The following is a 27,774-nucleotide window of genomic DNA, read 5'->3' as shown; positions in this document are numbered from 1 at the left end:
CCCCGCCTGCTCCACACGTGCGGCGGCTGCGGCGGGGGCGCGCGCCGTCCGGGCCCCGGCGGCCTCGGGAACCCCCGGCCCGGGCCTTCTTCCTGCGCCGCCCCGGCCGCCCGGCGCCCTGCGGGGCCCCGCGGCCCGCGGCCCGCGGCCCGCGGCGTTCGCGGCCGAGAGCGAGCGCGGGCTGCCGTTTGGGGCGGGGGGCGGCCGCTGCGGGGTCCCAGGCCGGTGTGGGGGCGCCGCGGCCGGCTCCGACGGAAGTTACTCCCCGCGGCGGGAGGGCCCCGGGCAGCCCCCCGGCCCCCCGACGCGCCGCCGGGGCTGGCGGGGGCGGACGTCGGTGCCCGCCGCGCGGTCCGGATAGGCGCCTGCCGCGGCCTCGGGCCCCCGGGACGACGGGCCCCGCCGGGAGCCGCCCCCGGCAGCGCGCCCGGCTCCCGGCGAAGCTCGGCGGCGCGGCCCGGGGCCCGGTGTGGTCGCGCGCCGCGGCCCGCGGGTAATGCCCGGCCCGGGGAAGACTCGCTTTGGCCGCCGCGCCGTGCGCCCCCGGAGGATGACCTAGCGCGCGGGAGCCCCAGCGGCCTGCGGACGGCCCCGGCGGACGCGCCGGCCCGACCCGACGCTGCGAGGCGGGCGGGCACCCAGACTTGCGACGCTCCACGCCCTCGGGGGCCGGGGCTCCGGGCCAGGCGCGCCCCCTGAACTCGCGACGAGTACAATCGTTTCTTCCCGAAGAAGGGTTTTTTGCTTTTTTCTTCTTTTTCTTTTTTCTTTTGAGTTTTTGTTGACTTTCGGTTTTGTTTTTTTGTTTCGTTTTTGTTGGGGGGGGGGTTCTTGAGAAGGGAATTGTAGGGAGACAAAAGGAAGACCCGCGCGCTCCAGGGGCGGTCGATAAGGGAGATAAGGGCCGCCGGCGGGAGTCGGAGGGCCGGGTCCAGAATGGATGTGGCCGACCCGCCGCAGCTGGGCATGTTTACGGAGGGGGAGCTGATGTCCGTGGGGATGGACACGTTCATCCACCGCATCGACTCCACGGAGGTCATCTATCAGCCGCGGCGCAAGCGGGCCAAGCTCATCGGCAAGTACTTGATGGGAGACCTCCTGGGGGAGGGGTCGTACGGCAAGGTGAAGGAGGTGCTGGACTCGGAGACGCTGTGCCGGAGGGCCGTCAAGATCCTCAAGAAGAAGAAGTTGCGGAGGATCCCCAACGGGGAGGCGAACGTCAAGAAGTAAGTGTGGGTTTCTTGGGTCAGCGTGTGGCCAGCAGGGGCGTTCCTCTTCCTTCCTTCCTTCCTTCCCCCTTCCCTTAGAGCTTGGAGGTGACCAGCCCGCTCGCTCCCGGGTGGTGCTTGCCAGGGCAAGTGTTGTTGGAAATGCTGAAGGACTCCGAGAGAGGCGGGCCAACTCGCTGCAGCCGGGTGTCCCCCTCCTTCAGTTGGGGGGGGTGCCCCATCCCCCTTCACCCCCGCAGCTGTGCCCAGTGGAACCAGCCAGTGTTCCTTTGGCCCTGGGAATCTGTGTTCCTGAGTGGCCTGGGCCGCCACCAGCAGGCTTTCTGCACAGTGGGCAGCTGTTACCAGGGCCCTCGAAATGCGATTTGTTTACCCTGTTGGAGGGGTGCCCCGCGGCTGCCAAAAATAATTGTTTGCACTGGCCTTTCGGTCAGCAGGAGGTAACCTAGCCTTTTCTCGCTCACTTGGGATGTGATACTGGACACATCCATGGCTGCAGGCCCAGGTGGCTTGTCCCCCTGGGAGAGGGATCAACTTGTGCCCTGGCCAACTTTTTACCCAAACTTCTTAAGGCGCGGGCCAGCTCGAGGCACCGCACAGGTGTCCGCGTCCGCCTGCAGCAGTCTTCCCCAGCCCCGCGGACGGTGGGAGCCCTGTCTCCATCACTCTCGCTGCTTTCCGGAGGGGGCGCCCCTGCTTATGGCTGCCACCCACTGGGACCCCGCCCTGCCTGGGCTCAAGCTCCTCCCAGCCTCCAGTTTCCAAGAAGGGGTTTATCTAACGGGCCAGGCTGTAGGCGGCAGGACTGAGGCAGGACTGAGGGACGACCTTGGACGTCCTGTTGCTGGCCCTCCCTCCAGCCCCATCCTGGAAAGTGCTGCTCCCCTGTCCGCTTTCACCTCCCTCCTTCCTGCCCAACCTACACTCACGCATAAGCTCAGCTCTGTTCACTTGTTCTGGGCCGGCTCGGGTCTGGGCGTGGCGACATTGTGGATGGGAAGGAGAACCGAAGCTGGGCCTGCTCTGGTGTTGGTGCCGAGCCAGTCAGAGCAGTCGTCTGCCAGTGCGGTCCAAAGGCGGATGGGCGGTATGTTGAGGTCTCTTAACGATTTTCGTGCCCCAGCCTGTGGACGCGAAGCAGGGATGGCCCGGTGCCCTAGGACCCATCTCTTACCTGTGAGGTGGTACCGGGCAGGGGCCCCGATGTACTCACCCCCCGATTCAGAGATCCATCCCCCCGAGCTGCTGGCTTCGAAGTCAGAAGCTTCTGGGGGCTGTGGGTTGGGGGGAGTGTGAGCACCTGCGTCCTGGCTTCCTGAGTCCTGCTTCTGGAAACAGAGCCCTCTCCCAGTCTCCGGGTCCATCTTTGTCCCCCTGGCCCCTCTCAGGTCCCATCCCTAAGAACGCCCGGGCAGCAGGCTGCTGGTCTCTTCTGCGTGGTTGAACTCTGCTAGTTGGAGGCAGTGCGGGTCCGTGCAGGCGGTCTGGCTGGCCGCGTTGCTCTGTGCTGCTCTGGGCCCCAGGCCCCAGCCTCTGGGGAGCAGCACCCCGAGGTTCCCGGAGTTCCTGAGTCCCGTTCAAGGGCCCGGGCTGGGTTCCAGCACCAACTGATGTGCGCTCAGAGGCACGCAAGCCCACCTTGGTGGCTGTCCTGGGGCACTAGGTAGCCCAGAGTTGAGCAGGTCCCGGATGTCTCTGGACGCCCGCTGTGGGGGGCAGGTGCCTCCTGCGAGGGCGCTCGTCGTGGGACGAGTTGTGTGTTTGACAAGGTCAAGTTAGAGGACTGGTTGCCACCTCCAGAAATTCTCTTGCTCCATGGGAGACACATGCCCAGAGGCCGACCGGAGGGTGGGTGAGCACTGGTGTCCCAGTCTCGGCCTTCCTGAGCACTCAGCCAGGGCCCCAGGAGCTTGTGGAGACTGGGTGTGCAATGTTGGGGCTGCAAGGAGCTCGGTCCCGCAGTGTCCGTCGGAAAAACCTAAGGGGAAACGGAGGCCCAGGAGGCAGAGTGGGGGGGGGTCCCCGGCTGGCTTGGCAGTGAGCATAAGGTGTCCCAGCTGCAGGAAGCTGGGCCCGTTTCATCAGCGCAGGGCCAGGCTCTCATAGGAAAGAAAGGGGTGTCCTTGCAAGGGGAGGTCTGGGCTCCCGGGACAGCCTTGCTTGCCAGCCGGCTGCAGAGAAAAAGGGCTCTTTTGTCTCCAAGAGGCTTAATAAACTCCAGTAGCTTTTCTCCAAGTGAAGTGTCCGGAACCTTCCAGACAAGTGTCAGGAGTCCCGACTTGGATCAGAAGCTTTCTTTGTAAAAAGTGACGTCTGTGACCAAAGTGGGGGCTGCTTGGGGCACCCCCTCAGTGTGGTTTCCTCTCTGGGACTGCCGAGGGCCTGTGCTAGCCCCCTCTGCCCTTCACGCCTCTTAAAACTAGTAGGTTCTCATTACAGAGCAAAACCGTTTCAGAAAGCTTCAAGTGGAAGGAAAAAAAAAAGAATCATTAACGATCTCAGAACTGACCCATCTTGCCAGGTTTCCTCCAGTCTTTTTTGGTTGTTTTTTAAATCTGTCCAAGCACTTTTCGTATAGCCCCATTTCTTTTTATTAAAAGATTTTATGTATTTATTTGACAGACGGAGATCACAAGCAGGCAGAGAGGCGGGGGGGGGGCACACTCCCCGCGGAGCAGAGAGCCCGTTGCGGGGCTCAATCCCAGCACCCTGGGACCATGACCTGAGCCGGAGGCAGAGGCTCAACCCCCTGAGCCACCCAGGCGCCCTTCCCTATCATTTTTATTATTATATTTTTATTCATTGTTTTTAGAAAGTCGCTCGTACCTGTTTTTCTGAGAGGCCGTAGAATCACATGCACTGGCCCCGTGAATGTTGGGAAGAGGACGTGAGTGGGGTCTCCCTCTCTCTGGGGGCAACGAGGGTGACCCGTGGCTGTGGGTCCTGCCAGCGGGGTTTCATGCAGGGAGAGGCACCCGGGCTGGCGCCGGTCAGGGGACAGGTGGTGGTGGCTTCAGCTGTGCAGACCGCCTACCGAGCGTCTGTGCGGGAGGGCGGCTGTGGCCGCAGGTGCAGGCCGGACCCTGGACGCCTGGACGCCGCGGCTCGCTCCGCAGAGTGCCCTGCATCCCAAGACGCTCTCTGGGGCTTTATCTTCCATCGACTGTTTTGGGGGTAGAAATTGCTTGCTGCTCCCTGTGGAATGGGCACAAAGGGCCGTCACCGTTGGCCATCAGGCCACGGTCCTTGGAGCCCTGTCCTTTTGCCTGAGCCAGGCTGCTTTTCCGAGGTCAGGCGTCCTGGTGGCCTTGGTGGTGGCGGGGCTCTGTCACAGGCTCTGACCCACCCTGTGCTGGTGGCTCTGTCTGCGGTGGAGGTGGGTTACTTTGTGTCACGGTCCCATAAGAAGTGCAAGGGTGTTTGAAGGACATGTCCCCACAAGTGGAGGTTTGGGTCGGAGCTTGTGCATGTTTGAGGAGCTACGTCCAGACTGCTGGTCCCCCCCCCCCCCAGCCTCCCCAGCCAGTCTCGTCCAGTGGCTTCTGCATCCCGAGTCACCTCCAGGAGCACCTGGTCCTCCCAGTCCCTGGCAGATGGACGGCAGCTCTGAGCAGGTGCCAGTGGCCGGGCGGGGGCCTCTGTGAGTCCAGGACTGTCTTGTGGTGATTGGCAGATAGCTGGGTCTGGGTAGTGAGCGGGTGGAATTTTAGTGTGTCCCGGCTCAGAGCTCTGGACTTTGCCGGCTCTTGTTCCTGTCCCAAGTGGCGTGTGTGGCATGAGTCCCTCCCCCGCCCCATATTGGGAAGGGTTCCACTGTGAGCCCAGGCTGGCTGGCCAGTCGCCAGAGGTGGCAGCAGGAGGGCCAGGCTGCTCACCCCCATTGAAGGTCCTGGTGGCCTCCTTGATGTCTGGTCTTTCAGGGTGGGGGGTCTTGATTCTGAAATGCGGAGGCCCCCAGCCAGCCTGGGCTCTGGGGGCCGTAGGGACGTGTGCCAGTCCTGGGAGCGTGTGGTACGTTGCCAGAGCTGCCCTTTATCCCAGAGCCACCATGTGGCCGAGCTCTGGTTTATGTTCGCGACAGCCTTGCCAGTGCGTGACCCACGTACCCAGACTCTCAGCATTGAGGCACGTTTCAGTGCCGCGCACCCGCCTGTGAGACTCGACACTGCGTCAGGTCCCAGCAGGCAGCCCCGTCCTGTCAGCCCTCTCGCCCTCCCCGGCCCCTGCAAGGCCCTTCCCGGCCTCGGAGGAGCCTGGTCTGGGCGTGTCACCGCGTGGACTCACACCTGGCGGGGCCTCCTGTGTCTGCTTCCCTCCCCTGACGTTGCGGGCTCGGTCCATCCCCGGGGCCCCACGTGGGGGCTCCTCACTCCTGCCGGGGCCGGGGACACTCCCACGTGTGGGGACGCGTCCTGTTGTGCGTCCAGTCCCATGGGTCTTTGCTGATTCCACTTGATGCCTTTTATGATTTGTGCTGCTGGGGACGTGCGGGCACGTGTCCGCATTGAGTTCTGCTTCTAGCAATTTCCCTTGCTTTCACCTCCTCCCTGGACCTCTGGGGTCTCTGGTCATATGTTTAGAAGCATCAGCAGAGGGGCTGGGAGGTGAGGGGGCGTCTTGCTCAGTGTCCCTCTGGCAGGGCCACTGGCCCCTGGCCCGCCCCTTGGGCACACAGCGGACCCGTCTCTGTCTGGAGGGAAGTGACGGGGGTTCGCTGGGTGGCCCCGTCTCATTCTGGGCTGTGTGGAGCGGATGCTTCCCAAGGCAGTGGCTGTGGGCCTGTCCCCACCCCGTGTGTTGTGTTCGGGGCTGGCCTGCCCTTGGAGGCAGCTACTTGGTGCTTCTCCGAGTTTGAATGGCTTCCTGAGCCTCGTTCAGTTTTTCTTCTGCTTAATCAACAGTGAACTGATAAGCTGCCCACTTGGGTCAGGCGGCAGCCCCGGGGAAGGTTCCGGGTGGGGGCGGGGAGGTGAGTGAGCACAGCGCGGAGCCCCGGAGTGGGGGGGCGCAGGCGGGAGGCACCGCCTCCTGTGCCTTCACCCTGGCTGTGCTGCCCACTTTGCCTTTTTCTTTATGTGTCATTTCTTCTTGGCCTCGGACCGGAGCTGTCACTTGTAGGGGACGCTGGGAATAGAGGCGCTGGCCCTCAGTGTGCCCGGAGGCAGCTGGGCGCATGGCTGGGCGCACCCCTTCCCGCAGGGTCTCCTGGGAAGCTCCGCGCCCGTGGCTCCCACGGCCCTTTCTGTGGGGTCGGCCGTCGTGTCCACTCGCTCCCGGCCTGGCGAAGGGGGCTGGCGTGATCCCGGTGAGCCCACGAGCGGGGCAGCCCCCGTGGTGGCCAGCCCGGCCTTTTCTGTTTCTGCGAAGAGCGCGCTTTACGGGCATCGGAGTAGGAGTGGAGAGCGGTTTCCTCGCAGGGGAGAGGGCGCTGCCCTCTGCTTTGCGGAGTGCGTGTCGTGAGCTTGTCCCAGAAGACGGACACTGATATGGCGGTGGTTCCCCCTGGAGGCCGTGGGCGAGGGGAGGCATGGTCTGGGCTGGCTGGAGCCAGAAGAGAATGCGGAGCGGTGGGTTCGCCCTCTTACTAGGAAGGAGCCGGCGTACGCGGTGCCAGGGCCGCGGTGCCCTTCTGCTGCCCCGCTGTGCAGGAGCTCGGCGGTGCGGTCGCGGGCGCCGTCACCGGAGGCCAGGGGCGCTCAGTGGCAGACTCTCCAGCCCCGCTTCCTTGGCACCTGCCCCCATAGGTGGCTGCCGCTCGGCTGCATAGAGGAAAGGCCTCCTTGTCCCAGCACAGGTGTTTTTAGTTTTATTTTTGTGATTTTCATGTTACTTATTTTTCAAGTACGCGCCACGCCAGCGTGGGCCTGAACGCCGCGCGCTGAGAGGGAGGGTCCCACGCTGCCCAGACCGAGCCGGCTGGCGCCGTCCGCTCGTGGGCTTAGTCTGTGTCATACGCACCCGCGGGCATCTCTTCGGATGGAGAAGAGAAGCGTCCTGAGGGAGTCTCTGCACTGGGGAGGCTGGTGTGGACGGCTCGAGGAAGCCCATGGCTCCCCAGGCTGCATCTGCTGACCAGAGCTGCCCCAGTGTGTCGCGGAATCTCGTTCTAGTGTCGGGGTCCGCCCTGACGGTTCTCAGTCTCGTGTGTAGTCCCAGGAAGCTGGAGCTTGGAGGAGCTGGGGCCTCTCTCCGTGGCTGACCCCTCCGTCCCCACTGGCCCCTCAGGGCTTGCTAACTAGCTTGCGTCCTTCATGGATGCCCCTCTCGTCTGGGGCGGTGTCACTCCCGGGCCTCTGCTGCCTCCACCCTGGCTGCAGACCCTGGACAGGCGCCCCTGCAGCTGCCTCCCAGGCCTGGCTGCTAACCAGGTGGTTCAGGGGGTGTCAGTCTCCCTGGGTGGACAGCAGGTTCCGGACGGTGGCCTCTGAAAGGAGCTGCTCTGCATGCACGCCAGGTGCACTCAGGCCAGGCAGCACGTGGCAGTGACCCTGAAGCCCGCAGGCTGGGGGTGCTGATGGGGCACCACGCCACGGAAGTGGGTGTTGCTGCCACCATACATTGGTCAGATGGAAACAGAGTGTTTGTGAGCCCCGGGTGCAGGGCGCGAGAGTCAGGGCGATGGGATGGGTTGGGTCAGGGCAGGGCGATGGGATGGGTGGGGGAGGAAGTGGGGCCTGAGCCAAGCTGTCAGGGACCTTCTGGGTCCCTTACAGCAGAGCTTTCACCTGACGCTGTCCTGTTCCCGAGGACAGTGGGTGGTGTCTGGAGACGTCTGTGGTCGGCAGGACTGGGGTGCTCCTGCCACCGAGGGGGTGGGGGCCAGGCATGCTGCTGACCACCCCCCACACAGTGCCTGGACACTCCCACAGAGAGTGATCTGCCCAGAATGTCAGCAGGGCCAAGGGGGACAAACCCTGCATTAATTATTTGGAAAAAAGATTGAGTCTGGTACCTGCTCACGCTGGACACGAGAGTAAATACCCCGGTGTCAGAGGGTACAAACCAGAGCGACCCCAGTGTCTGTGAGTCACCCCCACTCAGCGTGTGTCGTGAAGCGTGTGCAGTGTCCCAGGACCTCAGGAGCCCGATGGTTAGGGCGCCGTCTAAGAACCCGGGAAAACCAGGGTAGAACTCTTGTCTTACCTGGAACGCTCTGGTGGGGGTGGGCACAGGCTTCTGTCGGTGAGTTTGGGGGAAAGTGGCCGCGAGGCTGTGCTCCATTCTGCGTGTTGATGGCCTCCTGGGCTCTGGGCCTGGGGTCTCCCATCTGGGGTGGGCGCCGTGCACGGATGCCCTTTCTGGGGCCCCGGCGGCTCTGTGGCGGTGGCTGTTGGGTGTTTGCGGGCTTCAGGGCCCTACAGAGGGCCTGCACCCGGGGTGCGGGGCACAGGATTCATGCACTGCGGGGGGGGGAGGCTGTCAGCAAGGGCCTCCTGGAAGAGGCAGCCTTTTCCCCGAGCCTGGACAGCAGGACGGATGGGACCTGAGTCTCTGAGGAGCTGTTCTTAGGTCCCAGGGTAGGGCAGCCAGGTGAGGACTTTTAAAAGAATTTCATTGAGACGTAGTTCACAGTCATACAGTTTGGTGGCACTTAGTGTATTCCTAGGGATCTCCTTTATCGTATTTGAGAATATGCCATCTCCCCAAAGGCAACCCTTTCCCCATCAGCGGTCACTCCCCACTCCCACCCCAACCCCCGGCCCCCACGAGCCCCCTTCCTGTCCGTGGAGGAGCCTGGTCGGGACGTGTCACCCCGTGTGGACTCCCGTGTCTGGTTCCCTCCGTGCACGTCGTGGGCTTGGGTCCGTCCCGCGGTGGCGCATGGGGGCCTCGTTCCTGCTCGTGGCCAAAGGACACTCCTGTGTATGGTGGACATACTGTGTATGGTGATGAGCCCTGGTGCTGTTCCCACCTCAGGTCGCTGTGGCTCGTGCTGCCACGAACGTGCTCACAGGGCTTTCCGCGTGGACGTGCTCCGGTTACCATGGGCATACCTGCATGGGGTTGCCGAGTCGGCTGGTTGCTCAACCGTACCCTCCCCCAACGCCTGCCCAGAGCCCGGACAGGTGCAGCACCATCTGCAGAGCAGACGGCACTGGCACGGGCCCATGGGTGAGGCCGGCGCCAGGCGGATGGCTGTGCCTTGGTGTCCCTTCTGGCAGGGCCGGTGCAGCTGCTTTCTCCCCATGCTGGGACTGGAGCAGCGGAGGTCTCCGGGGCTCTCGTGAGAAGGGTTCTCCATCCTTCCTGCAGAGCTGTGGAGTGCCAGGGAGAGGAAGACGGTCCTCATGGAGCCGGTCCAGCTGTGGCACGGTGCCTGGGGATTTGTTCTTCCGGGGAGGCACGGAAGGGATGCTGGGTGTCCCGGGGAGCTGAGCCGCGGCCACGGCACACGGAACGTGCCTGCTCTACACTTGACCTGCCGTCCCTGTGCTGCGTCCTGTGGTCCCTCGTGAGGAAGAACCGTTCCGTTAAAATGTTCAGAAAGCTTCCGGATGGGGTTGTCCCTGTTAAAACCCGCAGACTCGGGGGGAGCCCCTGTTGCTGTTGCGGGGTGGACTGCTTGGTTGGAGGGGAGGCAGGAGAGCCTCTGCTGGCTTTCCCAGCACCCACGCGCCTCAGAGCCCCGTGTGTCCTCTGCACGGCACCCGGAGGGCAAGCTCGCTCTTCTTCCCAAGCAGAGGGAGCGGGCCGATCTGGACAAACAAGGCACCAGCCCTTCTCACTGGTGGGCCTGTTCATGCTTGTTTTTTGTCTTTAGGGAAATCCAACTTCTGAGGAGATTACGGCACAAAAACGTCATTCAGCTGGTGGACGTGCTATACAATGAAGAGAAGCAAAAAATATATCCTTGTGGCTGCTGTGCTGGGGGGACAGGGGTGGGCCTCGAGCACAGTCTTCCTGACCCTGAAGCCTCCCCTTTGTGACTCCTGCTGGGAGCCCCAAAGGCCGCAGCAGCTAGTGCCGCAGGGCGTGGACCATAAAGCCCTCGGGTCATCTGCCGGGGCCCCACAGTGTCTCAGACCTCCCTTACTTGTGTGGCTGCTGGGCCCTCCCGTTACCCTGTGCCTGGGAGTGGGAGTGCCGGGTCTGGGTGTCTCTGAGCTTGGGGGGCTCGTGGCCAGCGCTCTCCTTGCCTCTGGCATCAAGGGCCCCTCTGGTGCTGGTAGAACGCAGTGTGGGGAGTGTGTCATTCCGCAGGAGTGCTTCTGTGGGAGTGTCCTCGGCCTTTGCCCTTTCCCCTCCGGGGATGGGTCCCATCTCTTAAGAGGGGTGAGGCTCTAGGCAGCTCCAGGTCTAGGGAGTAGGCGTGTGGGGGCCCTAGGTCTCATCAGGGGGCAGGTGTCTTCCCACAGAACTGCTGGGCACGGGGTGATGGGGTGTTGAGCCCATGGCTCCCCTCCAGCTTGCTCTCAGGGCCACCTCTACTGGGGACACGGTGGGGGCTTTGTCCTTCTCTCTAGCTGGCCTGAGACACTTGGCCCTTCCAGTGTGGCCCAGCGACCCCTTCCTTCTGTCCTGCAGGCTGTGTTTCCTCACCTCCTCCTGGGCTTCGGGCGGATGGAGCTCCTCAGGCTGTTGAATCCCTGGGGAGGCCTCCTTGTGGGTCCAGGGCGCTGAGCCCAGACGAGGCGGCCATAGGCCTCTACGAGGTGACCCTGGGCGGCTCAGTGGGAGGGCAGAGTTGCCTTATAGGCGCTGTCATCCCTGCGGTCTTTCTCGCTGTCTTCGGGGGCTCCTGCTTACCTCTGTTAACACAGCCCCCAGAAGCATCAGGGTCCTCTTCCCCTGGGCCCTGCGCGCGGGCGTCTGCTGTGCACTCCCCCGGGCGGGCTCTTCGTGGCGCGTCTTCCTTAGCGCCGCACGTATATGGTGATGGAGTACTGCGTGTGCGGCATGCAGGAGATGCTGGACAGCGTGCCCGAGAAGCGCTTCCCTGTGTGCCAGGCCCACGGGTGAGTGCCTGCTGCGGGGCTGCCCGCGGGCTCCGGGGGTCCGGGCCCGAGTTCAAGCCCTGAGCTCTTTCATTTTCTTTTCAGAGAGAGGGCGGAAGGTGGTAGGGACACAGAGCCCGCGCGCACGCTCACGCGCTGGCCCATGGGTGGAGGGCGGAGGGCGAGGACGTCCAGCCCACTCCCTGCGGGGCTCAGCTCCCAGCAGGCTCCTCTCAGGCCCCTGAGATCACGACTTGAGCCGAAACCAAGAGTGGGACAGTTAACCGACCGCGTCCCCTCCCCCCCAGGCAGCCCTTGGACAGGTGTTGTGTCGTCCGTGTGACGAACACTGTGGTGTGTGTTCAGCCTCAGCCTTGGGAGCTCTGTGTGCAGCACACCCAGCCCAGCCTTGGGGCAGCAGCCCCTCTGCCAGCTGCCCACCTGGGCACGCCTGCTGCTTCGGGCTTGGAGACCTCTCGGTCCCTGAGATGTCCCCGATGAGGACGGAGCTGCCACAGGCCAGCTGGCCCTTCTGGGGGGTCACATGTCCCTGGCCCCAGGGGGCAGTTCCAGGGAGGCGACACGGTCACATCGAGGGCAGACTGATTGTGGAGGACAGGGCACGGCCCTTGGGCTCATGGGGAGCAGGAAGAAAGGCTGGCTGGCTTGGGGAGCAGCTGGGGGCCAGGGCGCCCTCCTCTGCCTTCCCTGGGAGGCTTGGGTCAGAGGGCTGCATCAGCCTTTGGGGCAGCGGTTGCTTGGCCAGGCTGCCTGTCCTGTCCTTCCTGTTGGCCCGGCTCCCGGGACTGCTGAGCCGCAGTGTCCTGTCTTTGGTCCTGGCAGGTGCACCCCAGGGGCGGCGGTAGCCAGGCTGGGCCGGGTGCTCTGGGCGGGGCCAGTTACGGAGTCCCGCCCCCCGCAGGTACTTCTGCCAGCTGGTGGACGGCCTGGAGTACCTGCACAGCCAGGGCATCGTGCACAAGGACATCAAGCCAGGCAACCTGCTGCTCACCACCAGCGGCACGCTCAAGATCTCCGACCTGGGTGTGGCCGAGGTAGCGTCCCTCTGGCGGCGCGCGGGGGCGGGGGCCTGAGAGCCGCTTGCTGAGGGCCGCGCTGTTGCCGCAGGCCCTGCACCCCTTTGCCGAGGACGACACATGCCGGACAAGCCAGGGCTCCCCAGCGTTCCAGCCCCCTGAGATTGCCAACGGCCTGGACACCTTCTCCGGGTTTAAGGTGGACATCTGGTCGGCTGGGGTCACTCTGTAAGTGCCCAGGGGCCTTGGTCCCCCTGCTCTGCCCCCCTGCCCCAGGGGTCCTTCCTTTACCCACCAAGGACTCAGGAACCATGTTTGGGCTCCAGGCTTCTAGAACCTGACCCTCTTAGTGGGTTCCCCAGATACCATTCCCGGGGATACTGGGGTAGCCAGAGCGCCAGAGAGGCTGTGGAGCCAAGAGTGGGGGCCCCTGTGGGTAGGAGCAGATGGGGCTGCTTCCCATCTTGTGGGGTCCTCAGGGTCAGAGACCTGATGTGGGGGCACACACACTGGCCGTCCTTGGGCCGTACCCGGCCTCCCGCCTTGTGCTAAGGGCACGTCCCCGTCTTCTTCCTGCTGGTTTCCGGGGCAGGTTGCACCGCTGCCCAGCCAGCTGCTAGGCCCCCCATCTGGGTTCTGCTCTCCCGCCCATCGCACACAGCCCTGAGCACGCGCACCTGAGCCGTGCTGACTGGGCTGCAGTGCTCACTGGGATCCTCCTCCTGAGTGGGGCGTGCGCTGCAGAGATGTACCGGCCGAGCCCAGCACTGACCAGCGCAGCCCAGAACCTTCCCTCCTGCCCCCCCTTGTAGGGCAGTTGCTGGCCAGCACAGGGGTCCATTTTATTTTATTTGACTGACTGGTTGTAGGCTCCACGCTGGGCATTGTGGAGCCCAACGTGGGGCTTGGACTCAACCCTGAGATCGAGACCTGAGGTTGAGATCAGTTGTCGGACAAGTAACCAACTGAGCCGCCCAGGCGCCCTGTTGTATGTTATTATCGAGAGAGAATTCACATACCACAAGAGCCACCCTTGTAAGATGTATCTTGCAGTGGGTTTGGGTATCCCGAGTGGCGTAGCCCATGCCACTGTCTGTTCCAAACATTCCCGCCGCCCAGCATGGGGCCCTACGGGTGAGGGAGCTTCAAGGCTCCCGTGCCCGGCTGGGTCCTGGCCGGCGCTGCAGGAGGAGCCCTGACTGACCGGCCTCTCTCCTTCCCTTTGGGGGCGAAGCTATAACATCACGACAGGCCTGTACCCGTTTGAGGGGGACAACATCTACAAGTTGTTTGAGAACATCGGGAAGGGAGACTACACGATCCCGGGTGACTGCGGACCCCCACTCTCGGACTTGCTAAGAGGTGAGGCCCCCGGGACGGCACCTGTGGGGCTGGAGGGGTCGGGAGCAGGCTGCCAGCGGGTGATGGGGGTCCTAGGGGTGCTGTGCTGACCACTGGCCTCTGGAGGCCTCTGGGTCTCCTCTCAGCAGCCCCTCCAGGGAACGGGCGCGGTGAGCGGACAGCGGCTGAGGCTGGAGCCTGCTTACAGCCGCTTTGGGCCTTTTGTTCCAGCCTCTTCCAACCCCCACCCCCCAGAGGAAAATAGCAGCCGGCACCCTAGGGGCCCCCACCCCACCGCGGCTGCGGAGTCCCTGGGTGGCTTCCTGCGCGGCCCAGGCTGTGCCGCAGGTGGCGCCCAAGCAGCCAAGGCCGGGCCTGTCGGGGTTGGGCCGCCGGATGCGGCTGCTTGGGAGGGGGTGGGCTGGCGATGTCTGTGTCCTGACACTGGGCTGGAGCCTGATTGACCTGGCATGTGCAGACCATCGCCCCCACTTGTCCCCGGTTCCTGTCCTAACGGAGATGCTGCCTCGGATTGGAGCCTTCGTCCCTTTCTAGACCGCATGTAACTTACGGTGGAGACAGTAGGTTCCCGTGACCCTGGGGGTGCTTGAGAGTTTTCTAGAACAGGGTCAGGCTGGTTTTTAGGTTTTGGTGCAAGTGAAGTAGAGCCCAAGCTGGGCTGCTGGCCGGCAGCGGCTGGACTGCACCCCTGGGCACACAGGCAGCTCCCCATTCCCTCCCTGGGACCCCGAAAGATGGCTGTGTGGGTGCAGCCCTCCTGCTGCTCAGACCTAGCCTTCTCCTTTCCGTCTCCAAGTTTGTGGAAGTTCTCGGGCACTCTTTGTGGAAGGGTTGTGACATCAGCTGTCCCCATCCTCGAGTGCGCCCAGAGCACAGGCCTCTGACCTCCTCCCACCCCCCCCAGCCTCCTGGCCGAGGGCCGAGGCTCTGGGGATCACTGCAGGGACGGCTACAAGGGTAGGTCCCGGCTGGGTGGAGTGTTCCCTGAGTGAAATCTGTTTGCTCGCTCCACGACCGCCCTTACCTTCTCACTGTTCAGAAAGGCCGGTGATCTAGATGGCCGAGGGCGTCAGTGTCCCCGTGTGCAGATCCAGGCGGGGCCGCCCCATCCCTTACCCCCTCCACCTCATTTGACCTAAGGCTGAGGTGGCCAGGACTGTTGGTCTGCACATCCCCCTGCACCTAAGCCTGCCTCGGGGCCTTTGCGCTGGGGGTGCGTGCCCTGGAGGCTCTTTCTGTAGCCAGGACTGGTGGGGTGGCTCCCAGTGTCTCCTAGAGCACCGTCTTGGCCCTGAGGCCTGGTGGCGGTCCTTGCCTGCCCCTGAGCATGGGGGCCGTGACCTGTGGTCTCACCTCCTCTCCGGCCCCATTCAGACCTTCAGGGTTCCGAGTCCCCAGCTCTCCAAGTCGCCACCCGTGTCCTGAGAACAAGGCTGCCCTCCTCGTGGGTGCTGTGCCGAGCTCTCAGAACTGGGCCCCCCACCCCTCCTCCGGCTGGCGCTCAAGAAGCTCCAGCTGCCTGCTCTGGGGAAGCCGGAAGCCGAAGCGGTGGGCTCAGGGGTGGGCCCTGCCCCGGCCCCAGGGCCCTTGCGGGAGCGAGGCAGAGAGCCGGCCTGCGTGTGCACAGGCTGTGTGTCCCCGGAATAGGCCTCTCCCCCTTCCCTCTGGCGTCTGCGTGAAAAGCACTTGCTGCCCCTTGGCTTTCTTCCGGACCACTGGTGCTGCCTCTGGCTTTGCCGCTCCCCGCCGGGCTGCCTCCCAGGGCCACAGTGCCTCGTCCTCACGCAGCCACGGACTCTGCGTCTGTGCCCCACGCCTGGGTCAGCCCTGCCGGTGGAGGCGCCGGGAGCACCCTGAGCTGGAGCTCCACTCCCACACGCCAGCATCCCCTCCTTCCGGGGGTGTCATCTGTGCAGCAGCTGACGCGGCGGGGGGGCCGCGTGCCCAGTGCTGACCCCCGCGGCCGCTGCTGTCCCGCCAGGGATGCTGGAGTACGAGCCCGCCCGGAGGTTCTCTATTCAGCAGATCAGGCAGCACAGGTGAGCGCCTGCGTGGCCCAGCAGCGGGGTCGGGGTCCTCGTGGGGGTGTAAATGGGGAGGTTCTGGGCGAACATGGGAGTGCACGGTGGGACTGAGTGGGGGTGGGTTGTGGGGGTCTGGGGTTACAGGGGTGTTCCTGGCCCTCAGTCTCCTGCCCGCCCCACCCCCCATACAGATTTTAGGGGTGGGCCCGGAGGTTGACAGGCGCCCTGTCCCGAGGGCAACAGCAGCACAGGGAGCCGGGTGAGCCTCTGGCTGTCCTGACTTGCGGACTTCTACAGCTGGTTCCGGAAGAAGCACGCGCCGGCCGAGGAGCCGGTGCCCATCCCGCCGAGCGCGGACGGCAAGGACCGCTGGCGCGGCATGACGGTGGTGCCCTACCTGGAGGACCTGCACGGCTGTGCCGATGACAATGGGGACGAGGGCCTGTTCGATATCGAGGATGACATCATCTACACTCAGGACTTCACGGTGCCCGGTGAGTGCGGCCGCCGCCACAGCCTCAGGGCCTGGCCTCCGTGTCACCTGCCTCCGTGGCAGAGCGCACGTCCCTGATGTCCCTGGCGGGCACAGACAGCCCTGGGGGTGTGGCCGCCCCTCCCCTCTCCCACAGAGGCAGGTGGGGATCCTGGAGGGCAGAGGCCCCCGGGGCGCCCTCCTGTGTTCTGGGGTGTGCACAGCACATCCTGCCGGGTGGGGGGGGCAGCCACTCTGATGGGCCTGAGAGGGTCCAGTGGCCCTCCTGGCACCGGGCCGCCCACCCTGATGCATGTCGCCTTGCTTCCCCAGGTGGCGAGGAGGCGTCTGAGGCAGGGCTTAGAGAGGAGAGAGGCACGCAGAAGAGCCAGTGCTCAGACCTTTCTGGAGAGGAAGCTGAGGCCAGGGGCGCAGAAGGGCTCGAGGCCATAGTGTAGCGATGCCCCTGCCCCCCGCAGTGCCAGCCGGTGCCGGAGAGGCCAGGCCTGGGTGCCTGGCCACCAACCCTCCCTGACCCTGCCCAGGTGTCTGAGGGCGGCCAGGGCAACTGTCCCACCCCCAGTGTTCACCGTTCCATTCTGGGGCCGGTTTCACAGGCTCCCATCATAAAGGTTTGCCCCGCTGTGCCTGTGCGGGTGACGCTTGTCTCCCTTTTCTCCCTTTTCCCTGGCTCATTTGCCAAATGTTAGATTTTTATTGTAGACAAACCTGGTGTGCAGGGGTGACCTGTGTGGTGGGTGGGGCCCCTGGGGACACCCCACTAGGCAGTAATGCTGTGGGCCCAAAGCTGTTTTCCTGGCAGAGCTGGGGCGGGGTTCAGGCATCCCACTTGAGCAGGTGTGCTTGGGGGTCTGAGATGCCCGTTCTGGAGCTGGACCCCAAGTGGCAGTGGCTTTGGCTCAGCCGTAACCCTGTAGAGTCCCAGGAGGTGATGCATGCTTGGTGTCTGTGGTCTTGTAGAGGTCTTCTGTAGAATGGGAAAGAGGTGTCCTGCCTCTCAGAGGTGCTGGGCTCTCATGTCAGGACCTTGGGAGCGGCCCTCGCTGGCGCGCCATCTGCTGTCTCAGCAAGGTGGGGTGAGCACTCTGCCAGATGCCCAGACCCCTGCCAGACCCCTGACTGTGTGTGTGAGAGGCCAGGAGCTGCCTGTTGTGGCTGGGGAAGGCTCGTGCCACAGCGGCTCTCCGGCTGGAGTCCGACGCCCGACTGTCCATCCGTGGTAGAAGGAGCAGAGCCTCTCCCAGGACCGCTGACGCTTTCTCGGAGCCCTCGTGGGTCCACAGTGGCTGTGCTGAGGCCTCGTCCTCTCCTCACTGCAGTCCCAGTGCTGTGGTCGTCCTCAGAGGCTCTCAGCTGCTTGGCCTTGGTCTCCTGGGACTGTCCCCATTGTGGGGGTCTGCCTCCTGCCCTGAAAGCTGGGTGACGGGCCTTGGGCCAGAGGTGGGTGGTTGTGGGCGATGCTCCAGTCCTTTGAGGATCAGGAGGCCAGATCCTGTACCCACCCCCCCTGCCCCGACCCGAAGCCACAGTGGCTGTGCCCACAGCTGGGCTCCAGGTGGCGTGTGTGGAGCTGCGGGGCTCAGTGCCTGCGGGGCTCCTCCCCTGTCATAGCGGGGCTCCTCACCCCACACAAGACCTCTCCCTGGCAGAAACTTGTCAACAGTGACGAACTCTGATCTAGGATGCCTCCTGTGTGCATAGGGGTGGCTCACGGCAAGTTCCAGAAGCTGCTGAGTCAGATACTGGGGACCTTTGGCCTAGAGGGGGCTCTGTGCTGGCAAAGAGGCGGACTAGAGGCGGCTGAGGGCAGCTTCCCACCCGAGTCTGGGGAGGGTGGGGTGTGGGCAAGAGGCCAATTTTCCATGTGCGCTGAATGAGCTATGCAGGCCCTGGCAGGTCGGCTGACCCCTGTATGCCCTCCTCCTCCTCCCAGCACACCTCAGAGCACAGGAGTGAGGCAGTTGTGCGGCTCCAGGCCTGTGACCCCCCTGGACGCCAGCAAGGGCCGGTGCTGCCTGGTAGCGAGTAGGGGCACAGCAGGCCCCTGACTCTGATCTCTTCATCCCGTGCCCAGTATGGGGAGCTGAGGCTGGCCTCAAGGGGAAAGATGAGTGTTGCCCACCTGGCCTGAACCCAGCCCCTCTCAGCCCCACAGGGCCCAGTGAGGTCTGGCCTCCACACAGGTGAGCGGGCCCAGCATAGGGCCCTGTGCCCCGGGACCCTGGTCCTCCACCATGTACTGGGGTGGAGGGTGTGTGGGACAGGCCAGGCCCTCCTGAGCGCAGAAACCTGGCTCGCACAGGGGCAGGCAGGTGAGCGTGGGCTGGGCACCCCCCTTGGCTGGCCGACTCCACGAGGGTATTTATTTTTCTAGCTGGTTGAGGGGACCCGCAGGCGGGACCTGGGTGGGCAAGGTGGGGCAGGTGGTAGAGGAGCCTGGGCCTGGCTGGCTGGAAAGGACCTAAGCCTGGGGATTGGGGCGGGGCAGCGGGCACAGGTAGTCGGCCTCAGGCTCCCATCAGCCCACACTCGCTCTCTCCCCCCTAGGACAGGTTCCAGAGGAGGAGTCTGGGCAGAACGGGCAGAGCCGGGGCCTACCCAAAGTGCTGTGCGCCAACGGCACCGAGTCAGCGCCGCTGAGCACCAGATCCAGGGCAGAGCGCCGGGCCAGCGCTGCCTCCAACCCCACCCGCAAGGCCTGCTCCGCCGGCAGCAAGACCCGCAGGCTGTCAGCCTGCAAGCAGCAGTGAGGCGGCCGCCCACAGGTGGGCCGCTGCAGGCGCCGTGGGGGAGGGTGGGGCCTGACACCGCTGCAGCTGGCCGGGGCCACCAGGTCTGCCTTCCCTGCTCTGTCAGTCCTTGCCCACGGCCGGCTGGACCCTGGCCAGGCAGCTGGGGCTGGGGCAGCCTTTCCCGCGTGCAGGAGGGGGTCCCTCCCGCTGGCAGCCTGTCCTGCCAGCCCTGGGCGATGCTGGACTCCACCCAGCGGCATATGAGGCACTGTGGGTGGGTGGGTGGGAGGTGGGGACGGCTTCAGTTTGGCCTAGGCTATGATCCTGGTGGCTGCTCCGCCGCCCTCTGCTTCCTGTTCCCGCCCCTGCCTGCCCGAGTCCGAGAAGGTGTGTGTGGTGGGAAATCGGGCCGCAGGGGAGCGGAAGATGCTGCTCAGGTTGCAGGGGGGTGCCCTCTCCGGGGGAGCTGCCCGCTGCCCCAGTGGCCCTGTGGTGCTTACCTGCCGGCATCAGAACCAGCTCGGAGGGCTGGGAACCCAGGTTCCTCTGTGGAGGCTGGTACATAACTCCACTGGGCAGCGTGTGAAGGACAGGGTGACCCCTGGAATCAGCACTACCTTTCCTGGCCTCTCTGGATGGCTGACAGCCCTATATGAGCAGGCCTCAGTTTCCCCGCCCTAACACCAGGATGGGGCCTGCCTCCTGGGATGCAGAGCCTGTTTGCTGGCCCAGGAGTGACCCGTGTGTTCCGTCTGCAGCCTGTCTCATGGAGCCCCAGCCAGGTGCCGCGGCCCAGGTCCTCAGTCTTCCTGCCGACTGCTGGCCCACACCTGCTGCCCAGGAAGGCCACCGCCATACCCTCCTTGCCGACTGCCCCTCGGGAAGCCACGGGTCTTGGAGGGCTGTGGCTGGGGGACTGCAGGGGCTGGGGTCTGGCCTTCCCCTCACGGCTAGCAGACACGACCTCTTGATGACTCTGCAGCGGTGTGCCGGGCCCCTTCCCCTGGCCCGAGGAGGACGCGTGGCAGCCCGCGGCCTGGCGGGAAGCCCTTGCCGTGCACTTTATGTTCAGACCTGCTGGCTCTCGCCCCGCCGGGACTTCCTTTCACTCTGCTCCACGATGGCGCCTCCCACAGCTGGTGGTGGGCTCAGACCGCAGCCGAGGCAAGAGCGGCAGGAGGAACAGGCTTGCCTGCCAAGATGCATGCCCCGAGCCCAAGGGAGCCGGGCTGCGGCCCTGTTGTTGCTGTTTGGTTGGTTCCTTTTCCTTTCTTCTTTTTTTTAAGAAAAAATAAAGCCGGTGGATTTGAGCTATGGTTGTGAAGGGTGTGCGGGAATTGTGGGGCGGCACCGCTGTCCTACAGGCAGTGGGTCTGAGTCCGAGCCCCTCGGTGGACTTCCCAGCCCAGCGGGCAGGCAGGTGGTGGGACCTGGGTCCTCCTTGGGGGTCAGCCTTCAGCCGTGCTGGACATCAGTCCTCTCAGTGGTGACCGGTCTCCCCAAAGCTCAGCAGGACCCTCAGCGCAGCCCCAGGGCCCACCAGTGCCCAGTGCAGTCGCCAGAGGACTCCTTGATTGCTGGACCCCCGCCCCGTTTCCGAGGGCTCTGTGCTCCCAGGTCCCCAGAGAAAACCGGGACTAAGCGAGCGTGTGCAGTAAATATTTATAATCAACCAGAAAACAAACACGAGAAACACCATCACAGGATGGAACACAGATGGCAGGAAGCTCCGAGGAACGGGACGGGGTGTGGCGGGGCGGCCGCAGGCGCGGGCAGCCCCATCTTTTGGCAATAATAAATAAAGCTCGGGAACCTTGAACCCGTGGCCGTTTGGGTTTTGTGTGTCTCCAAACACGAGTCGTGGCAGCTCTTTGGATGGCGGCAGCGGCGGCGGGCGGCCCGCTCACATGCTTGGGGCGGGCGCGGGGACGAGCGGGTCGGGATTTATTGCTCAGGGGGCGCCGGGGGTCGCGAGCACAGGCCGCGGTGAGGTAAACAGCTTCGGGGCCTGGGCGGCTGCAGCCTCCACCCATCCGGCCAGCCCAGGTCCAGCTTGGCCGGCTCCCGCTCCGCCGCGGTGCGGTCCCAGCTCGGCGCATGCGCCCCGCGGCAGACTCCGGCGCGTGCGACCCGGCCCCCTCGAGGCTCTGTGGGCCCCACTCGGGGCGCCCCGCGCATGCGCCTCACTCGGCTCCTCCACCCAGAGCCTCCCGAGTGCCGGTACCAGCGCGCACCTCCCGGCGTTCTGTGCGCAGGACGCCCCAGCGCCGGGGCTGCCGTCGAGGCCAAAGGTAGATGGAGAAGTGGCCCCGCTCCCTCCGGTCCAGGCCCACACGCTGAGGAGCCGCTGAGGGTCCCGACTCCGTGCCCAGGATGGGGCTGTGCGCGTGCGCACCGGAGGCCGCTCGAAGGTGACCCGAGGGCGAGAGCGCGCGCACCGGGGGGGCGGCTGGAGGCGCGTCCCGCAGCGCGGGCCCCGAGCGGCGCCGAGAAGCTGACGATGCGGGTGGGGGGCGCGGGGCTTAGGCCGGGCTGTGGTCGGGAGACGTCGGCGCGGCGGCGGCCAGCGCGGGAGCCGCGGCGATGGGCTGGGCGAGGCGCGGCGGGAACAGTCTGTCGTCGAGGCCGGCCGCCAGCTTGTCCAGCAGCGTCCCCGGGGACCCGACGCACAGGCCCGAGCCGGGGCAACCGCCGCCGCCGCCGGGCTCCTCCTCGATGACCGGAATGGCGGGCGCCGCCGGGTCCTCGCCCGCGCGGCCCTCGGATGGGCAGTCGACGCTGTCGCCGCGGCGGAGAGGCGCGCGTGGGGGCCGGGGGTCTGGGCGGAACGGGGGCGCGGCGGGGGCGGGAGTGGCGGCGCGCGCGCCGGGGTCGCTGTGCTGCCGGCCGCGCTGCTGCCACTGCTTGCGCGCGTGCGGGTGCGCGCGCGCGCGGTGGCGGGCGGCGCAGGGCAGTGCGTCGTCGAAGTGCGGGTCGTGGCGCAGAAACTCGTGGAAGAGCGCGTCTGTCTTCTCGTCGATGCTGTAGTCGCGGCGCGGGGCGCGGCGGGGCCAGGCGCGGGGGCTGCGGGGCCGGGCGGGCGCCTCCGTGGGCGCCAGCGCCCCCTCAAAGCTGCTGCCCACAGTGGCCGTGCGGCCGGCGCTGGTGAAGGAAGAGCGCTTCTCGGACGCGCTGGGCAGCCCGTCGTCGCCCGCGCCGCGGCCCTCGATGCTGGCGTAGCCGCTGTCCATTTGAAGCAGCTTCCGCGGACCTCCCGCCTCGCCATCCGCGGATCGCGGTGTGGGCGGCGGCGAGGGCGGCGGGAAGGCGGGCGCGGTGGTCCCGGAGCCCGAGCCCGAGCTGTCGCCGCTGCGCACCGAGTCGCGGTCGTTGCCACTGCTGCTGTGGTCCGAGGCGGCCGCGGCATGCAGCTCGAGGGAGGCGCGCAGGCTCCAGATATCCCGGTAGCTGGTCTGCGCCTGCTCCGGCCCCGAGTCCCGCTCGCCATCGGACTCCTGCTGCTGCAGCTGCTCAGTCCCCACGCCGCCGCTAGACTCTGGGGGAGACTCGGGGCTCGCTCCTCCTGCGGCGCCCACCTCCTTGGCTGCCTCTAGCCTGCAAGCCAGGCCGCAGCGGTCAAGAAGGCTGTGCACGCCCCTGCATTTTCTCCCCAGCCCCCCTGACTCTGGGTCCGGAAGGGCGGGCATGGGTGGGGACCCCCTAGGCTTGGCCAGGCTCTGCGGAAAATGAATTTTTTTTTTTTTTTTTTTTTAAGAAAAATGTTGCCATTCCCCGTTGCAGGGTATATTTTCTGGGTAAATCAGAGTCTTCCTGGCACCAGGTCATTTTACAGTGTCTCAGCCAAGCACCTGCTCGGAGCATAGGTGGCCGGCTCCTCACCTGGAGAGAGGGACATTGTTCTGTGGGGCTGCTTTCTTCCTAACATCTCCGTGTGGAAGGGACTGGCTGGGGATGGACTGGATCAGGGGTAGCCCCACTCAGCCTCTAGTCCTGGACCTTACCACCCCACTGCTCCCATCCAGGAGGGCAGTGTTGGGGTGCTGCTGGCAGAAGGGGTCACAGTTTCTGAGAAAGGGCCATGCAGCTGTCAGGAACACAGGCAGGTGGGAAGGAGCACCAGGCCACAGCAGAGCCCATCAGGCCGTGGACCCCACCGGGAAGCGGTAGCATCCAAGCAGTCACGTGCCCCTCACAGCCCTGACTGGGCAGGCATCCTGTCTTGGGGACCCTGGGGCCATCGTCCAGGGCCCCACCTGCCCTTCTGCCCTTCCCCTGTCTCCCCCTGTGTCCCTCTTGGGATGCATGCTGGAGAGGTGGACCCAGTGAGGCAGCCTCCAGGAGGGCTGGCGGAACCGGAGGCTCGGAACCCCATGTCTGCAGGGTTAGGAGCGCCCTCCCCAGGGCAAGGGGGAGGGGACTGAGGGGGGCAGGGGCCCACAGGTCCACCCCTAGCACTTCTATCTACTGAAAAATACCTGCCGAGGGTGGGGGACGGGCTGGTGGGGCTGGCCAGAAAGGGGCGGGGGGGCGGGAAGGCCACAGCGGCGCCTGCGCTGGCAATGTACTGGATGAAATCCCCGTGGGGGGCGTCCCCCTCCTCCTGCTCTGTGCTCTCGCTGGCTGCCCGCTGCCGCTGGAACTGGTGCCGTTTGGGGGAGCCTGTAGAGGAAGGCGCGTCAGCCTGGGGCCAGGGGAGGGTTCCCCCCGCTCTGCAGTGTGGGGGGGAACCGAGGCACAAACAGATGTGAGTCGGGTTGTCCAGGAGGTAACAGTACTCCAGAACAGCTCTGGCCAAAAACATACGGCCTGAGCCAAGACCCGCGCTGCCCCCCCCCCCCCCCCCCCGAAGTGAAGGGCAGAACGGAGTGTGCAGGAGAGTGATGGACAGGCTGGCAGGGGGCCGGGGTGGGGGGGGGGGTCCTTCTTTTGCAGCTCTGCCTCTGCCCGTGGGCCCCCTGCAGGGCCTGGGAGAAGCTTGGGTGGGAAAGCCGCAGGTGTGGGGAGGCCAGTCAGCCAGCAGACAGGTTCCAGGCACTTGTGCACCTACGTTCCACTCTAATCGTCCTCGGGAATCAGGGCCTCCATCTCTGCTCCCAAAGGCAGTGGAGTGGGCTATCCTCTCCCTGCACTAGCTGGAGCCAGCACCCAACACGGGGGCTTGTGCCGTCTCCTCACCTGTCCTGGCACTGGGTCCCACCCCCACAGGCAGCAGGCAGCCCCGCAGCCTGTCCTGTCCTGGCCGAGTCCCCCGGAAAGGGATCCATAGAGACGTCGGTGCCCACCTCCCCAACCCCAGACACAGGCTCCTGCTTTGGACTGGGGATGAGGAAGCCCTGTGTCCTGGGCTCTCCATGATCTGGGCTCTGCAGGATTGAAGGGCTGGTCTCAGTAGTTCAGGCCTGTGGATGCTCAGTCCCAGCCCCGGGGCCGAACGGGCCTGCAAGCTGTTGTTGTAAATAAAGTTTTATTGGCGCGTATCTACACTCATTTATACGCAGTCTGCAGCTCCTTCCACACTGCCAGACCAGACAGGCTGACGACAGATCCAAAACCACTGTTGTCTCCTGCCTTACAGGTCACCGGTCTGCCAACCCCCTGCTTCACTGGGGCCCAGTGTGCGACCCAACCAGCTGGGAGCCCTTGGGCAAGATGCCTGCCGGCAGACAGGTGCCGCCAGCCAGTATGGGGCACGCGCCTGGGGTCCGAGAGCACTGACCCCTCCCTGGGTGTGAAACCTCCTTCTTGAAGGCTGCCTGGGGCAGCAGTGGGAGCTGTACCCCCCGGGGCCCAGTTTCTGCCAAGGGTCCCAGCTTACCTCTAGTGTCCAGACTGGATGCCCGTTGGCTGGGATCCAGCTTCCATTTCTTGACCTTGAAGTAGGGGCTGGCCCCGTCCAGGCTGGCGTGGCGCCGCAGCCGGGTGAAGAACTGCAGGACGGGTCCGGCCCCAGAGCCAGGGCCTGCCTCCCCGCGCCCGGCCTCCCTGTGCCCCGTTGCGGGCCCTGGGCCGGCAGGCTTGCTGCTCCTGGTGGCTGGATCCAACTGGAAGAAAAGAGGAATGCTCTCAGGCAGGGCCCTCTCCTTGCTGCCCTGCATGCTGGCTCCAGCCTAGGCCCAGCTCTGCACGCTAGTGGGCAGCTCTAGCAGACAGTGCCACCGCGCCCCACCCAGAACGCAGAGGAGCAGCAAAGAGCGCTCAGTGGCCGGCTGGAAGCTACGCTGAGCTCAGGGGTTCAGCCAGGCGCCGGCCAGATCTGGTCCTCCCAGCCCCAGACAGAGGTGTCACCAAGGGTGAGTGTCCGAGAGCACCTAGCTCGGGCTGGGTCCTGACCTGCCCCTTCCAGCCGCTGGAACACTCTGTGCGTGTGAGGGGTGGCTGCATAGTCTACGTGCCGCCTACCCCTCTTCTTCCCATGCAGGAGGTCAGGCAGGAGCAAGGGGAGTGAGGGTGGGGGAGGCCACGGGCTGACCTCTGTCTTGGAGTGGGGCAGGGAGGGGAGGGGCCGCTCGGGGGCCCTCACCCAGGTGCCTTCCCCGGAGTCGCTGGACGCCAAGGGGCTGATCTCGAAGTCAGCAGGGCCCACGGCTGAGTTGTAGGGGTCACCTGGCAGGGCGGAGCTGGGGCCCACGGAGTGGCCGGTGAGGGCCTTCCCCGGGGGCTAGGGGAGGAAGCAGTAACAGGTCAAAGAGCATGGGTGGGTGAGGGGGACTGCTGGACCCACAGCCCACTGTGCACCCCAGCCAGGCCCCCCTCCCCTGTCCTAAGATGAGGGGCCCAGCCCAGAGAGAAAGGGACCGCCAGCAGGGGCGCTGTCCCTGTCCAATGAGCCCCAAGCCGGCTGCCACCCCTACACTCACCTGGAAGATGGCGAGGTTGGCCTTGGGGGCGGCGGTGGCGTGGGGAGGGGTGGCTGCGCTGGCTTCACCCAGGTCACACTCATGGATTGTGACGATCTTGAGGGGCGGCAGGTGCAGGTGGGTGAGGCGGGCATTCTTCAGGTGGTGGAAGTCCCCCTCCGTCAGGGTGTACCTGCGCCCGGCATGGCTGCCAGTCACCGTGCCAGCCAGCGCCCCCAGCCCCGCCCCACGCTCGGCCCTCCATTGGACAGCCTGAACCCCCAAGCCCACACCTGCTGTCCCTGGCTCCACAGCCCACCCCGTCAATTCTGGGGGAGAGCAAGGCCAGCGCCCAGCACCCACCGCTCAGGGAGCGCAGTCACAGGGCATCAGGCTCTGGGACATCCCTTAGGGACCGGGTCCCTTGCAGCCGCGCCGCCCCTTACCTGCGGCCCTTGTCCTGCGACTTCCGGCTCTGCTCAAACAGGGCAGCCTCGTTGAAGGACACCCGGCGGCCGGTGGAGCTGGTGGACAGGAAGCGCTCGGTCTCCGCGTCCTGGCCCTCAGGGTCCTCCCCCCTGAAGTCGGGGTCTGCGAGGAGAGCCGAGAGGGTGGGCCCCGGGCGGGCCGCGCCTGGCGCTGGGCGGGCGGCCGGCCGGGGCGGGGCGGGGCGGGGCGGGGGCGAGGGGCGGGGCCCGGCGGGGGCGGGGCGGCACTCACACATCCGCTCACACACTCACTCGCTCAGCACGCGCCTGTGAGCACCTACGCGCGGGCTCTAAGGAAACAGAGATGAGTCGGAATCGAGCTGCGCCCAGTCTGGTGGGGGAGACAGACAGACACAGCCGGTCAGGCGGCCCGAGGGGGCGGGCGGGAGGGCGGGCAGGTGGGCAGGGGGCGGGCCTGGCGGGGCGCCGCACCTTGGGCCGGGCGAGCGCCATTGTCCAGGTAGGTGGTGGCGGTCTTTTCCGCTTCCTCCGTCGCTCTGGGGAGATACCGCAGGACAGCAAGGTGGGTCGGAGGGCCCACCTGCCGGGACCCGAGCTCCCGGGGCCAGGCCCCGGTGCAGACACACCGTGCTCCCCAGGCACTCAGAAGCAGGCCCCCAACACCACACGGGCTGACATTCACGCCTGCTGTCGGCACGCACGCGCGTGTGCGCGCTCGCACGGTCCCCCGGCTCCAGGCCCGCAGGGACCCCGGGGAGGCCGCTGGGGTGGGTGGACTGCGCACCTGTTGAAGCGCGGGTGAGCCTCCCAGCAGCGCCTGCACACGAGCAGCACGCCGGACAGCACCACTAGCGTGCCACCAACGAAGAGCGACATGACCACCACCAGCAGCACGTAGTTGTCCAGGATGGGGTCAGGCTCCGCCTGTGGGCCAGCAGGGGTCAGGACCGCTGGGCGTGGCCTCTGGAGGCCCGCCCGGCCCAGCCACCCCACTCCAAACCCCTCACTCACGGTGGGGCTGCCGGTGGCGTTGTCCCACCTCGAGGTCAGGACGACGGTGGAAGCGGTGCTGGCGGCCGTGGCCATGGTGGGCGTGGGCTGCATTTTGAAGCTAGGAGGAGGAGCCTGGTGGGGGGCAGGGCCTGCTCAGACCAGCTCCTCTGTCCCCTCCCTCTCCTAGCTCTCAGGGAGTGGGAGTAGGAGTCCACACCGGGCAGTGACTCACGGGGAGGTGGAGGAGAGCCCCGAGGCAGCCCCCACCCCGCTTAGATCAACGTTAGGACCTCCGTTTCCCCATGTTTAGAACGGGGGAGGTGTATGGTATCCACCACCTCCCCAGCCGGTGGGGCCGGCCCAGCAAGGCAGCAGCTGGCCGGGAACCCTGCCCAGAAAGGGGAAAGCAGTCCTAGGAGGAACGGGGACACTGAGGCTGTTGGCTCACTACCGGGAGACCCCAGGGGCCCTGCCAGCCGCATCGGGATAGAGGAGGGGCCGCCTGCCGCAGCCCCGGAGACTGGTTCTACAGGGAGTGGTGCCAGGACTGTGGAGCGGGGTGCAGGGACTGAGCTCAGTGCCTACAAGTCACAACCCCGGGAGGTAGCTGTCCCCCTCCACCCAGTGCTAGCGGGAGCGAAAAGGCCAAAGAAGGCGCATCTGTTCCCAGCCCTGAAGAATCCG

General features: G+C 65.6%; 2 protein-coding genes across 16 annotated transcripts; one reads left to right on the top strand and one right to left on the bottom strand.

The window, feature by feature from the left end:
- Positions 1-923: 923 nt before the first annotated feature.
- STK11 (serine/threonine kinase 11) lies at positions 924-20,122 on the top strand. Of its 8 annotated transcripts, none has more exons than XR_007123795.1 (11): positions 924-1,226; positions 9,991-10,074; positions 11,096-11,185; positions 12,087-12,219; positions 12,293-12,429; positions 13,436-13,563; positions 15,545-15,602; positions 15,885-16,081; positions 18,155-18,263; positions 18,633-18,845; positions 19,571-19,707. XR_007123795.1 is itself a non-coding variant. In XM_047710322.1 (11 exons), the coding sequence occupies exons 1-11, from the start codon at positions 937-939 to the stop codon at positions 20,095-20,097; spliced, it is 1,893 nt and encodes a 630-aa protein (XP_047566278.1). In that variant the 5' UTR covers positions 924-936; the 3' UTR covers positions 20,098-20,122. The 8 variants fall into 8 exon arrangements, 7 of the variants coding, with proteins under 7 accessions (XP_047566278.1, XP_047566269.1, XP_047566307.1 ...); XM_047710322.1 differs by having other exon boundaries at positions 18,228-18,263; positions 19,571-20,122; XM_047710313.1 differs by having other exon boundaries at positions 18,628-18,845; positions 19,571-20,122.
- On the bottom strand, positions 20,071-27,216 carry CBARP (CACN subunit beta associated regulatory protein). Of its 8 annotated transcripts, none has more exons than XM_047710060.1 (9): positions 27,109-27,216; positions 26,882-27,021; positions 26,569-26,633; positions 26,095-26,239; positions 25,670-25,841; positions 25,282-25,470; positions 24,628-24,853; positions 23,288-23,471; positions 20,071-22,406 (listed from the first exon to the last, which is right to left on the bottom strand). In XM_047710060.1, the coding sequence occupies exons 1-9, from the start codon at positions 27,199-27,201 to the stop codon at positions 21,335-21,337; spliced, it is 2,286 nt and encodes a 761-aa protein (XP_047566016.1). In that variant the 5' UTR covers positions 27,202-27,216; the 3' UTR covers positions 20,071-21,334. The 8 variants fall into 8 exon arrangements, with proteins under 8 accessions (XP_047566016.1, XP_047566035.1, XP_047565998.1 ...); XM_047710079.1 differs by having other exon boundaries at positions 25,333-25,470; XM_047710042.1 differs by having other exon boundaries at positions 26,882-27,201.
- Positions 27,217-27,774: the final 558 nt, after the last annotated feature.

The sequence above is a fragment of the Lutra lutra genome, chromosome 1, assembly GCF_902655055.1.
Source record: "Lutra lutra chromosome 1, mLutLut1.2, whole genome shotgun sequence".
In the NCBI taxonomy this organism is placed as follows: Eukaryota; Metazoa; Chordata; class Mammalia; order Carnivora; family Mustelidae; genus Lutra; species Lutra lutra.
Note: the sequence above shows the minus strand (reverse complement) of the source record. Positions and strands in the feature narration are given on the sequence as shown.

Bases quoted from the DNA above. Each gene is read 5' to 3' on its own strand.
- STK11 (XM_047710313.1), top strand. From the start codon at position 937: ATGGATGTGGCCGACCCGCCGCAGCTGGGCATGTTTACGGAGGGGGAG. The intron at 1,227-9,990 runs GTAAGTGTGGGT...TTTTGTCTTTAG, and splicing joins GGGGAGGCGAACGTCAAGAA to GGAAATCCAACTTCTGAGGA. The intron at 13,564-15,544 runs GTGAGGCCCCCG...CTGTCCCGCCAG, and splicing joins ACTCTCGGACTTGCTAAGAG to GGATGCTGGAGTACGAGCCC.
- CBARP (XM_047710042.1), bottom strand. From the start codon at position 27,201: ATGCAGCCCACGCCCACCATGGCCACGGCCGCCAGCACCGCTTCCACC. The intron at 26,634-26,881 runs GTGCGCAGTCCA...GTATCTCCCCAG, and splicing joins GCTCACCCGCGCTTCAACAG to AGCGACGGAGGAAGCGGAAA. The intron at 24,854-25,281 runs GTCAGCCCGTGG...CTTTTCTTCCAG, and splicing joins TGCCCCACTCCAAGACAGAG to TTGGATCCAGCCACCAGGAG.